Source organism: Equus caballus, chromosome 3, assembly GCF_041296265.1.
Source record: "Equus caballus isolate H_3958 breed thoroughbred chromosome 3, TB-T2T, whole genome shotgun sequence".
NCBI lineage: Eukaryota > Metazoa > Chordata > Mammalia > Perissodactyla > Equidae > Equus > Equus caballus.
The window spans coordinates 41,282,116-41,294,663 of record NC_091686.1 but is presented as its reverse complement, the minus strand read 5'-3'; the positions used below and the strand labels follow the sequence as shown (position 1 = coordinate 41,294,663).

The 12,548-nt window shown below is 43.6% G+C and overlaps 1 protein-coding gene across 7 annotated transcripts in view; it reads left to right on the top strand.

The window, feature by feature from the left end:
* Nucleotides 1-12,548, top strand: part of LOC138923604 (rho GTPase-activating protein 20-like) — a 96,053-nt gene that overhangs the window by 73,013 nt on the left and 10,492 nt on the right. For 3 of the 7 annotated variants that reach the window (XM_070263310.1, XM_070263304.1, XM_070263309.1), the window contains 7 exons: nucleotides 1,174-1,283; nucleotides 2,660-2,849; nucleotides 4,064-4,445; nucleotides 5,345-6,786; nucleotides 8,412-8,616; nucleotides 10,737-10,858; nucleotides 11,723-12,243. In XM_070263310.1, the coding sequence (XP_070119411.1) occupies nucleotides 1,174-1,283; nucleotides 2,660-2,849; nucleotides 4,064-4,445; nucleotides 5,345-5,493 (831 nt within the window). In that variant the 3' untranslated portion in view covers nucleotides 5,494-6,786; nucleotides 8,412-8,616; nucleotides 10,737-10,858; nucleotides 11,723-12,243. Of the gene's footprint in view, nucleotides 1-1,173; nucleotides 1,284-2,659; nucleotides 2,850-4,063; nucleotides 4,446-5,344; nucleotides 6,787-8,411; nucleotides 8,617-10,736; nucleotides 10,859-11,722; nucleotides 12,244-12,548 lie in introns of those variants that run through there. The other 4 variants (XM_070263306.1, XM_070263305.1, XM_070263307.1 and 1 more) reach the window with 2 other exon arrangements.

The following is a 12,548-nucleotide window of genomic DNA, read 5'->3' as shown; positions in this document are numbered from 1 at the left end:
AAGCACTAACTACCATGACTAGCTACAATACCATGGGTACCACACACCAATCAACATAGTCAAAGTGAGAGGACTGGGACTCTGTCCATTGGCTTCTCTGCTCTGTCCCCAGTGCTCACAATAGTGCCTGGCACTAACAGCAGCTCAATAGGGATTAGCATGAGTGAACCATTATTAGATTCTAATTAGGATAGTTGCCCTGAGGCACTTCTCGAGCAAGCCACCACTAAGAGAAGGCATGTGCTGCTGAGTGAGAACAATGGAAGCTAGGTGTGCTTGGAAGCTAGCAAGACAAAGTGACAACTTCCCCTCAGTCTTGCACAAACATTAAAGCTTCGTAAATTTTAATAGGCCCAATTCTACGATGTTAAACTTGTTCCTCAGCCCTCTAAAGTGACAGATGTTCCAGGCCTCCACTTAGGAAGCTGACATTTGTGCGTCTGTAGCCCTGATACTCAGAGGCCTGAAGTTGCAATGTATCTAAGTTTTTAGTAAGTTTCTTCTTTTGGAAGGATCTGTATGTCCCACTCACAGACTGTAAGGGGTAACACATTGTTACCCATTGGGGATTTTAATATATTTCCAATGTCTGCTGCTTCCCAGTCTGCAGGATCGAACGTTCATACAGTTAAAACCAGGATGAACGAGGCTATTGTGACGCAGTGTTCTCCCAAGGAGCACACATACCTCAAGTCAGAAGGCTCAGTTCTCTCTTAATATGTGTGCGAGAGCACGAGGGTGTGCGCGTTTGGTTTGTTTCAGAACTTCTCTTGCTTGAGTTAAGAGCAAGCACTGTGTCTCAAACGGGGATGGGTATTTCTTCTCAAGAAACTAGCAGGATTGAGGATGACGTCTCACCGGACCTTGTCAGTTTCTACTAGTTTACTAAAATGGACACCAAGAGGAAGTTCCAGGTGATAGAAGGGGGCTTTCTCTTCTCTCCCACTGTGGCCCACTCTGCTTTGGTGCTTCTAAGTTTTAGAAGTCCAAGCACCCACTTCAGGGTGTGCAAGTCAGTGGAGAGGTGGAGCTGAGCGCTGCGTGGGTCACAGTGTGGAGAGTCTGAGAAGGAAGTGGGGACAGAAACTCAACTTTTCAACTCCATGTTTTCCCTGTAATTTGTCCAATATGTATTTGCCATAAGAATAATACTCTTCTTTTGATGTGTGTAAGGATTTTCTTCGAAACATCCCAGGGAGCGTCTTTACATCTGACCTCTATGCTAAATGGGTCAGTATAACTGATGGAGAGAACGAGGAGGAGAAAATCGCTGCCACTCAGAGGTAACGATGCCATGATTACTCTACTGGGGCACACCTCCAAAGTACAATCAACATACTCTTAGGAAAATATTAGCTTATACTTTACAGCTTTGTCCACTAAAATAATGACCAATGCCAAAGAGTTTGATTTGACCACTCCCACGGAGGCCAGTTCAAAAACAGTGGCATGCCTTACTGCTCTTATTGAGTTCTTGTTCTTCTCCTAGTCTTGTTAATAAGGAATCCTTGACCATTTTCTACCTTCTGAATATGTTGTCGATGAGAATAATCCATAACCAATCAATAAATGAAAATTTGGGTGAGTTTATTCTGAGCTTAAATTTTAGGATTATAACCCGGGAGGTCTTTCCACAAAGGAACAGAGCACTCCAAAGAAGTGGGGGTACATAGGGTGGTTATATACCCTCAAAGAGGGTGTTTCACATGATTGAAATGTCCCTCCCACAATAGCCACAAGAGTGCCCTGTCGGCACAGCACTTGATGGACACAGCAGGTAGTGGGTCTGCTATCTCCAAGGGCGCAGCAGGAGGCAAGTCTATTGTCTCAAGCTGGGCGGTCACAGGTGAGCGCAGCAATCAGTTTCTAGCCTAAGGAAAGATGCTTAATCCTTAAGGAGACACCAACGTTGGCAGGGGGAGGGAAGTTGCACCTTTATCTCAAGGGCCTTTTGCTCTTGCCATAGGGAATCTCTAAAGCAGATAGACAATGCATGCTCAACGGCCTTGGTCAGGCCCTTTTGGAAAGACAAGGTCAGGTCCGAATTAGGTTTACACCAAAATGGCTTCCTCATATATTCCAATATATCCTATTACTTGCCATTTTTATTTGACAATATGAAACTGAGAGCAGATGAAATCCTTTGGTCCAAGAGAGATGCTAAAGGACCAATCTGCCAGGGATATGGTCTTACCTTTGTCAAACACTTAACTAGCCAGAGAAGTTCTTATCTGGCTCAGGAACTGAACTCAATGAGACATTTTTGCCTGGAACTTTGCTGGGATCTTACCCTGAGACAGTGTTCCTATATTGCTACCTTCAAAACAAAGGGAGCCTTTGAAATTTCATCGCTGTTTAATTTAATCAATGAGCTTTTGTGAACTTTAATTGAAGAGTTTCTGCAATGTTTCAGAGTTTTAAAATATATTTACATTAAATTCGATGTTAATAAGATGTGCCCAAATGAGAACACGTTCTAGGCGTTTCAGGGAAAATATTTCAGGCAGCATGTTTAGGAGGGCCATTTCTGCATTCTCGTGCATGTTCACTGGGCTTTGTGCCTGCTCTACAAAGAAGTCCTCTGTTCCCTTTCTCTGTATTTCCAACTTCCTGAGCAAAATGACGTGCTGTCTTTAAAGGTCCATTTTTGTGTCTTTAGGCTTTTGGATGAGCTGCCCAGAGCCAATGCAGAGCTCCTGCGCTATCTTTTTGGAGTGCTGCACAACATTCAGCAGCATTCGTCCGTCAATCAGATGACAGCTTACAACTTAGCCACCTGCATAGCCCCAAGCATTCTTTGTTTGCCCAATGCCTGCAGCGCAGAATTAGAAAGTGACATCACAAGAAAGGTAATGAAAGCTCTCATTTGCGTGCCCTAGGGGTCAGAGTCCCCACTTGGAACCCAAAATGGACGGTGTTAACTCTGACAGACCAGTTTTTGAAAGTGTATCCGTTGAGTGGCAGAGTCATTTATCCTCCTCTGTGGGGATGGGAAGGAGGGTTGTTAAGGGGGAGCTGTGAGCAATTGAGTCTCTCCTCCCTTCCTGTCCATGAGACTAAACTCTGGACGGACTGAACAGCAGAGAGAGGAGTGGCCCGATATGACATGACAGAAAAGAACCTGGGCTTTGGAGTGTGACAAGCCAAGGTTCAACTCTCAGCCTAATCACTGAGGGATGTGTAACCCTGGGCAAAGTTTCCAAGCCATGGTTTCTTCACCACACGATGCCGACAACACCCAGCTCCTCTGGTCATTACTGGCACATCCTAGGCAGCTTGGGCAATATGAGCACCCATGGCTCCACACACTTTGGCCTTCCTCTGCCAGCTTTGGCTCATTCAGAAAAATACTTGGCTACTATTTTGCCTCTGCTATAGGGTGAGGAAACTAGTAAAAGATTCCAGAACATCCTATCAGAGCTACAACATGCCCAAGAAGATCATAGCTGTTTCCCAAGAGAGTTTCCCAGAAAGTAAGGGTGGGGCAGGCAATGCAAGAGGAGGGGCTGCAGCCAGACAAACTGAATGGTGTCTCTCCAGCTGCTTTCTTCCCTCACAAAAACCCACAGAAATCTCTGCTGCCCAAGTTTAAGCAGCACCTAAACTTACAAATGAATTTCACGTATCCGTGTCTATTGGGTGCTTTATAAATTTTCCTAAGATGCGATATGTCTATTATATCTCAACAAAACTGGAAAAAATGTTTAATGAAAATGAATAGATAAAATTTCATAAGAGACTATACATCTTCCCCCAAACATCCTATGTGGGTTACATTTGAAAATTGCCTTTGTTTTCAAGATGTAACCATTGATATAAAAATGTTAGCTTTTAAACTAGACCGCAAATTATGCCTTTAGTCCACTGATGAAAAGTATTTTAAAACCTGTGCCCAAAGTACTCACGAAAGTATCACAGTTCGTTCTTAGAGAAAACTGGTTCTCTGAATTTTTCTTAGTATTCTTTCACAATTTTTGTTAGAGCCAAGATTCATGTATGAAATGTGATTTATAACTATGCCATATGAAAAAGAACACCCCGTTTTTACCCTTTTGTGTTGCAGATTTCTCTTGTGCAATTTTTGATTGAGAATTGCCTCCAGATCTTTGGAGAAGACATTGCTTCCCTCCTGGGGGAGAGCTCCATGCATTGTGATGGCAGCGAGAAGGCTGCAGATCCTTCGACTGACCTCGGAGAAGACATTGCTTCCCTCCTGGGGGAGAGCTCCATGCATTGTGATGGCAGCGAGAAGGCTGCAGATCCTTCGACTGACCTCGGAGAAGACATTGCTTCCCTCCTGGGGGAGAGCTCCATGCATTGTGATGGCAGCGAGAAGGCTGCAGATCCTTCGACTGACTTCGGAGAAGACATTGCTTCCCTCCTGGGGGAGAGCTCCATGCATTGTGATGGCAGCGAGAAGGCTGCAGATCCTTCGACTGACTTTGGTGAGAAACAGGCAGCGAGGCCGCCAGGGGTCATGGGAGATACCTAGACGGGGGATCCCAGAGCACATCCCAAGGGCAGTGATTCCCATCTGCTCCTCCTTCCACAGGCTGGCTCACAGGTCAGGCAGGGTTGCACACTGTTGTGAGACCAAAGAAAGAAGAAGTCGAGGTCTCTGACTTCAAGAAGTTGCTGGTGCAGCTCGTAACAGCTTTAGGAGACATCATGGGATAATAGAGTGTCTGGGAACATTTTCAAACAAAACTTCAAATCTATTATGTGTATAATAGACGTCCTCTGGTTGAAACCAGAGTGAGGGCCCCGAGGCGCTGCTGCTCAGTGGTCCCTGAAGCACCGAGGAATTCCAGTGCTCTTTGAAACAGATTAAGAGGAGCAGCATCATTGAGAAAAAAGGAGCTGACTTGATGTCAGACAACCTTTCAGAGTACTGCAGACTCCTGTGCTACCATTTCCTGGCTGTTTGATCTTTGTCCAATTATTCTAGCTCGTTTTCAGTTTCTTCATCTCTAAACTGTGGGGGGTAATAATGTTTAAATCTTAGGAGTGTTGTAAAGATTAAGTAAGATAATGGATGTAAAATAAATTTGTGAAAAAGTATTTAAGAAGGCTAGTAGAAGTGCCCCTGATGCTAGAGCTGGTATTATTGGCGCCTCGCTAATCACAGCTAACGGGCAGGAGTCCATTCTAGAAGGTAGAGTTTAGATTCAGAACCTGGGGGCCTGTATCATGAGCCCCTTCCTATTTTTGACGTTTCTTGGTTTCAGACATTTACCTCAATGCTCTGAGGAAGTCTTTAGGAAAATCCATTTCATCGCAATGAGATGAGTCTAGTATCTGAGAATATGCTTATACTAAGACAATCGTTGGTTTTTCATTTCAGGAGTGTCAACCAAGCAACCTGTTGAATCCAAGCCAGTGAGAGTGATAGTGACTTACAAAAAGGCACAACTGCAGAATGACGCCGAGGCCCCACGTGGCGTGGGTCCACCCAGCTCCCTGTCTGCAATGCTTTCAGTCACTGAAGATTAGAGTCTCCATAATCATACTCGACACTTTCCTTTCCTTTCCTTCCTGTAATATCCCACCAAGAACGCTTTCTCCAAAATTCTACTACCTCCGTTATGTTCTCATCACGTAGACACCAGTCAGCTAATGCCCCCGAAATCATTTTCAGCCCCTTGTAACAAAAAAGTGTGTGGGGGTGGTGAATTTCTAGAAAAATACAGGGTCAGAAAAGGAAAGTTTTCGTAGCTCCTGGGAATCACCTCAGGACTCAAGAACAGTAATTCCTGAGCTTGAAGATTCCAGTCCTCAGTCACCACAGGGTCAGTAGATTAGATGGAAGGATCCTCTCAGACATCTCAGGAAATACGCTCCCAACTTGTAAGAGACCAATTTTCACAAAGTTAAACACATGAATCTCACACACTAGAGTCTAAACTTGAGTCCAAATGTTATTCAACTCATCTTACTGAGGAGACCAGTAAGGTGGTAAAGAATGTTTTTGAGTATAGTACTTTTATGGCACCAAGCTGGGGCCAAAGAAGCAAATTTTCTTTGTTGGACATAAACAGTTAATGTTTTAAAGGGTAATCAATCTATAAGCTTTGAATTTATCTTCTCCTGTGACAAAAATCTACAAATTAACATTATTCTATTTTTATGACACACAGTGAAGGACATCCAGATTTGGACTCCTCCATCTTACACTTCCCATGCAAGGTTTCCTGGAGGGGAATCTGTCCTCCCTCTGTCAACTCTCTCACCCACCCTTCACTTCTCACCCTGCTGACATGTGGCCTCTCCCTGTCTTCCTTTCCAGCAGCCTCAGTAGATCACATTCAACCGATGACCAAGCCCCTCCACCTGACAAATCAAAGCACATCTTCTGGGATTCCTAAGGCACTTGCCCTGCCAGGGTCTCGTAATTCCTGAATTCTAATCTCATTTCCCTGGTAGTTCACTTCTCCCAGGTCATGTTGTTTATCTCCATCTTCCTCTGTTTATATCATTTCATGGACTTTTCTACATCTCCGCCTAAACCCGAGGACTCTTCACGTCATTCCCAGGTGCCCTCAGCTCTCGTGTTGCCTCTGATTCCCTGCTCTCCTATCATCCCACCAACGCTCATCCCATCACAGACCCATGAGTGCAGCAGTGTCCTCTCTGGCCTCCCTGTCTCCAGTGGTGAAGTTGGGGAAGGATGGCCCCATGTCTGCCTCCCACCCTAATGTTCCTACTTCAGGGCAAGCTCCCTGAGCAGGGATGAGGCTGTCTAGCACAGCCTGGCATTCCACTGCCAACCACCAGACTCAACACCAGGTAGGTATTCAGTAAATATTTGCTATTGAAGACATACCCCTCGCTATATAGGTCACGTGGTACTGCATCAGGATGAGGCCTGAACTGGGAGAGAGTCAGCTGTGCACATCTTCCTTTTTCTGCCCTGATCCTGAGAGCTGAGGGGCCATCAACCAGGGAGAGACCTGTGCATGGAATTCCTTCCTAAAGTGCACAGTATGGAAAGAGGGGGCAGTAACTTTGCAGTGGAGAAAATGGACAAGCACTACCTTAGCCAGGCGATCAAGGTCAACATCAACAGTCATACATCTAGTTAATAACAATGAACCTGTATAATTTCATCTGTTGTAACCAATATCCCCGATTGAGGTAAGATGCTAGTAATAGCAAACCAGAACAGAGGTGTATGGGAACTCTCTGTGCTGTCTTTCTTAAATTTTCTATCAATCTCAAAACTGTTCTAAAAAGTAAAGTCTATCTTTTAAAGAGTTCCCATTAAGTATAGATGAAAAATGGTATCTTGGGTTTTCTTTAATTGGACATGCTTTGTTTACTAATGCAGGGAAGTCTGTCCACATTTGGGTTGGCTACTTACATTTGTTCTTCTGTGGATTGCTGATTGTCATGTGCCCCTAAGGTTTATGGTTATCTGTTATGTGACATTAGTGTAGTCATAGCTCACTGACACAGTCTCATGAACTACCAGAGTCCGAGGAAGTATTAACTGCCTGCTTTTCATTATCCAAATACCCATTTTACTGATGAAGAAATGGAGATTCAGAGAGGCTGAAAAATTGAACCAAGTCCACATTTAGTGTCACACCTAGACCTTGAACTCATATCTGTCTGACTCCAGAATTCCCTAAACACCACACTATACTGGGAAGTACCAAGTGTGTGACATTGGCAGGAGGAGGGGGGGATCCTGACAGCTGGCTGGGTGTCCAGTGACAAACTTTAATTCTGTATTTTAATGAAGTGATGACACCCCAACGGGGGGCACCATCCAGGCAAACTAGAAGTATGTAGGAAGTCCCTGAGTGGCTGCTGTGAGAAATGGCTCATGAGGGCAATGAGCTTTGTGTTCCAAGCAGAGGGACTAGAGTAGGTCACTCCAGACCTACTGAGAACAGCAAAATGGATCCTCTGTAGTCGCCCTCAGAAGAAATGCAACTTTCAGGGGCCAGCAGGGGACACAATCTCATGTCATACATCATCATAATTTAATGTTGGCACTGAAAACTGAAGCCAGGAAGGGGTATCGCCTCTCCTCAGAATTCTTAAACAGCATCCAAGCTGTGGGGGACCCCATTCACCAGCACTTGCTTGTCAGGTCTTGACCTCAAGAAATTGGGCAGAAATCCAAAGGCTCTGGACTCAAGGGAGGGGATTTGACCTCTGGCTTGGCTGCCTGTCTTGTACAACCTTGAGCAAATCAATTCACCACTGGGGTCCTTGCTTTGTTCATATCAAAACAGGAACCACTGCCCTACTGACCTCATAGAATTTTCCAGCAGATGAATAATAGTACTGATGGCTAACAGTTACTGCACAGTCACTACAGACCGGTATTTTGCAGGCATCATCGCATTTAATACTCACGGCAATCATGCTGGCCACGTACTTATATTATCCTTATTTTATAGATTGGAAAACAGCTCCAGAGGAAGGATATCGTTTGTTTGAGGTCACCCGGTTTGCGAAGATGAAGTCAGAATTTAGAGCCCATGTTGTTCACCGATGAGTTACGTCACTAACCACGTTCCAAAGTGACGCTAGATGGAAAGAATGCTGGTGCTTCAGAGTCCTGGGGCAACCTTGAGAAGCTGCAGAGGAGTGGATGACCACGAGGTGGGGCTTGGTATTTATCACTGGGTGGATATGCAAGCTGAGGGGGTTTGGAGAAGAAAGATGCAGAGAGAAATGAGCTTGACTGGGGAAAACGAGCAGAGAGGGAGAAGAGAGAGTTGGGGCAGCTGCCAAAAGGAATGGAAATCTAGGAAGACAGAGCTACTCGAAGGGGATTTTGAAGAAGCTTTGCTCTCAGGTGTACTTTGTGATAGCTATTCTCTGGCCTCCACTAAACCTTCAGGAAAATCCCTACTTTTCCTCAATGCCTTTAGGGGTGGATCCAGGGTTACTCATTGTACTGCTCATGGATGGCAGTGCTTCATTTTCATATTCCCACCTGCCTCAATACTTGTTATCCTACTGTTTCAAGATAGGAAAACCAACTCCTATCATAACCCCTAATGGGTTCTATCTGGTATCTCCTACGGGATTTAAGGGTAGTAATACTCTACAAAAATCAGTTGGTTTTCTAATTAACAACAAAGAACAAGATTAAGAGGATATTAAGAAAGCAGTTCCATTTCCAAAATCATCAAAAATAATAAAATAGAAAAGGCTGTAAACTGAAAAATACAAACATTACTGAAAAAAACGAATTTAAATAAGTGAAAGGGCAGCCATGTTCACGGACTGGATGACAATACTGCACAGGTATCCATCAATACCACCCACAGCGATCTCCACATTCAATGCCATCTCATTCAGTGCTCACCTCCCTCAGGTCAATCCACAACGTCTCCTGCTCTTCCCTGTGGTTCCTTGGTTGGGAAAGTTCTGGATAAACATCTGTTCTTTTGGATTCAGATCCTAGACACCTAACACTCAATAATTCCATGGAGCTCTTAAAAAAATCTTGATTAGGGCCCAGTACATTACAGTCACAGGCTATGAGAGTTTTTAGTACAGCAATGGGAGAAGAGCCCTAAAATAGGGAGGAGGTTCCATTGTAGTAACGTTCCTGTTCTATCAGCTCTCACACTGAGTAAAACTACAGAACTCGATTAAAAATATATTAGCTACATCAAACAGTCATATAAAGTAAGGAATTTATATTTATTTTAAACTAATATGCATATTATAAAATTACATATAAAAACATAAATATATGTAATGTATTATATGGAGAGAACTTCGTATGTAAAATGCATTATAATGTATGAAATGCTACATATTGCATATTATGTGTTACATGTTGCATCTTATATATGTTGTATATTATATGTTACATATAGAGAGAGAGAAAAAGAAGAGAGGATGTAGGGCAATTTCATTTTCCGATTCTAGGAAAATAATGAAACCCAAACCATCAGGAACGGTATCACTTGAGCAGAGCATAGGTGCAAGTACCATCCGTGGTATATGCAGAAACATTCACCTTGACCCCAGGGGGCATCTGGGCTGAGACTAGATGACTGGAATCTCTGGGCGATGGTGAACACAGAATTGGGGGACAGCAGATATGAAGACGCACTGAGCCACATGCCAGACGCCCCAAGCGCAGAGAGAGCTTGTGAGCTTCTAGCGGTGGAGACTTGACACACTGTGGGAGAGGAAAATGAAGTTACTGGACCCACTGAAACAGGACTCATTGATCCTCTAGCCCATGGTGGGCAGTGTGCATCAGCGTGGTCCTTCAGATGTAAACAGCACAGCCCAGGGAAAGCTCTGACCTGGGTCAAGCAGCATCACCCAACAGCCACCAGGGGGAGCTCCTCCCTGCACTTTCCTGCTCTGTGAAGGGCCCCTGAGCCCCGGGTTCTTCTCCCATATCCAGCTTCCCAATCCCTCCATTCACCACTGGCTCCACACCTTCCCTATAGGAAGGAATGATTCTGACCCATGATGCCTTGAGAGTGTCTGAGACAGTTTCTGGGGTTGGGTGAGGGCTCCCTGCAGAGGTCAGGGGTCCTGGCTCATTACTATGGCCTCCCAACTTATTTGTGATGGAATATATAATAAATGCGTTGGCTCTAAAAATGTCCTAATTTTAGTAGCTATTTATAAGTAGTATGTCATTAGTCATTTATTTCTATATTTTACAGTGACTTATGAAAGCTGATATTATTTGTGTTTTTCAGATAATTCAATTATTTTTTCTAATTCTTCCTTTTCCTCTTAAGTTTTAGATGCTCCTTCTCTTCAAATTTCGTGCTCATCAAAGTACATATTTTTCTGCACTGTATCAAAGAATCCTTTGTTTAATAGAAGACACAGAATAATTCAGTATGGACCTTTGTCTGAGGTGAGTTGGGGCTTTCAAATACAGATGACGGGAAAGGAAACAATAACCCTGCACATTTTATGAAACGATGTGCTAGCAATCCTGGAATGAACATAAAATCATATTTGATTTCACGCTGTGAGAACGCCAATGTGGTGGTTAAATTGCAAAGATTACTGGAGAAGTTTTGTCTTCCTCCTACTCCTCTCTAATTCCAAATCCCCTCAGCTGCTCTGCCCGTTCCTTCTGCCCCAGATAACACTGCTGAGGGAAAAGGGCATTTAAAATGCTGCATAACGTTCACACCAGCTCGGTCAGACTCATTTCAGTGTCATTCTTTACATAATACAATAAATAATATTCTTCTCATGATTCATTCCAGAGACATTGATGAACTCCACACAATGAAATGCCTAGAGAGACAGTAACATAGGGACACAGGAAGTACTAATTTGCAGTCTCCTGTACAACTAAGACTGAACAAATGTCACAGAGGACAGGAATGACCTTGGTGGTGGTCAATAGGGGGACTGCCTTATAACCATTTATTAAGCTCTGCCCGTATTTTGGTGCATATTTTCAAATTTATTTTGCGTATATTTTTAAAGCATTTGTAATATATAAATATTGTTTTATGTAAAAACCCCAACAGAACCTGTCTCAGACCTGGTCAGTATCAGGATTCAAGTTACTGGGAGTTGTTCACTTGGTGAATTTAGAAAATCAGATGGCAATTATTTGTTCTCTGGCCAGAGTTTCATTTGTCATCTGAGAGAGAGAGGCTGCATGGGGCTCACACCATTTGGCCCAAACAGAAGTCTGCAGTCGCTTGTCAAATAAATGTCTTTATGTTGTTGCATATGCAAAATACCCTTCTCTTTTCAGGCTGAGTAATATTTCTTGGCATTATCGTTATCTATTCATCTGTCGATGGACACTAAGCTGTTTCCATATCTTGGCTCTTGTGAACAAGGCTACAGTCAACACAAGAATGCAGATGTCTCTTTGAGATTCTGATGTCAATTCCGGTGGATATATACCCCAAAGTGGGATCGCTGGATTGTGCTGAGTGAAATAAGCCAGTCACAGAAGGACAAATATTGTGTGATTCCACTTATGCGAGCTATCTGAAACGGTTCAACTCACTATAGTTGACAACACTGCATTGTGTCATTGAAATTTGCGAAGAGAGAACTTAAATATGCTCCCAAGAAAAAGAAAGAGAAGAAAAGAGAAACCTGTGTGGTCACGGATGTATTATTTATCCTGATGAGGGGAATCCTTTTGCAATGTATCAAATCATGTCATTGTAAAGAGATAACACGTTTATTTGGCAGTGATGCCCTATTAAAACTGGAAAAATACCCCCCCAAACCAAAAAAGAAAAAAAGTCAAACTCACAGAAACAGAGGAGAACGGTGATTGCCAGGAGCTGGGGGAAGAGGAAAGAGGGAGCTGCTGTCCGACAGGCACAAAGTTTCAGTCGTGCAAGATGAGTAAGTTCTAGAGAGCTGCTCACAGCTCTGTGCCCAGAGTTCCCGGTACTGCAGTGTGCGCTTATGACTTGGTTAAGTGGGCCGACCATAGGGTAAGGGTTCTTACCACAATAAAAAAAAAAAAACTGGGCAATTTCTGGTGATCACAAAATGCTTAGAGTATATAACTGAAGGAGTAGTACATGAAATATCAAACTTCAAAATTAGATAATTTC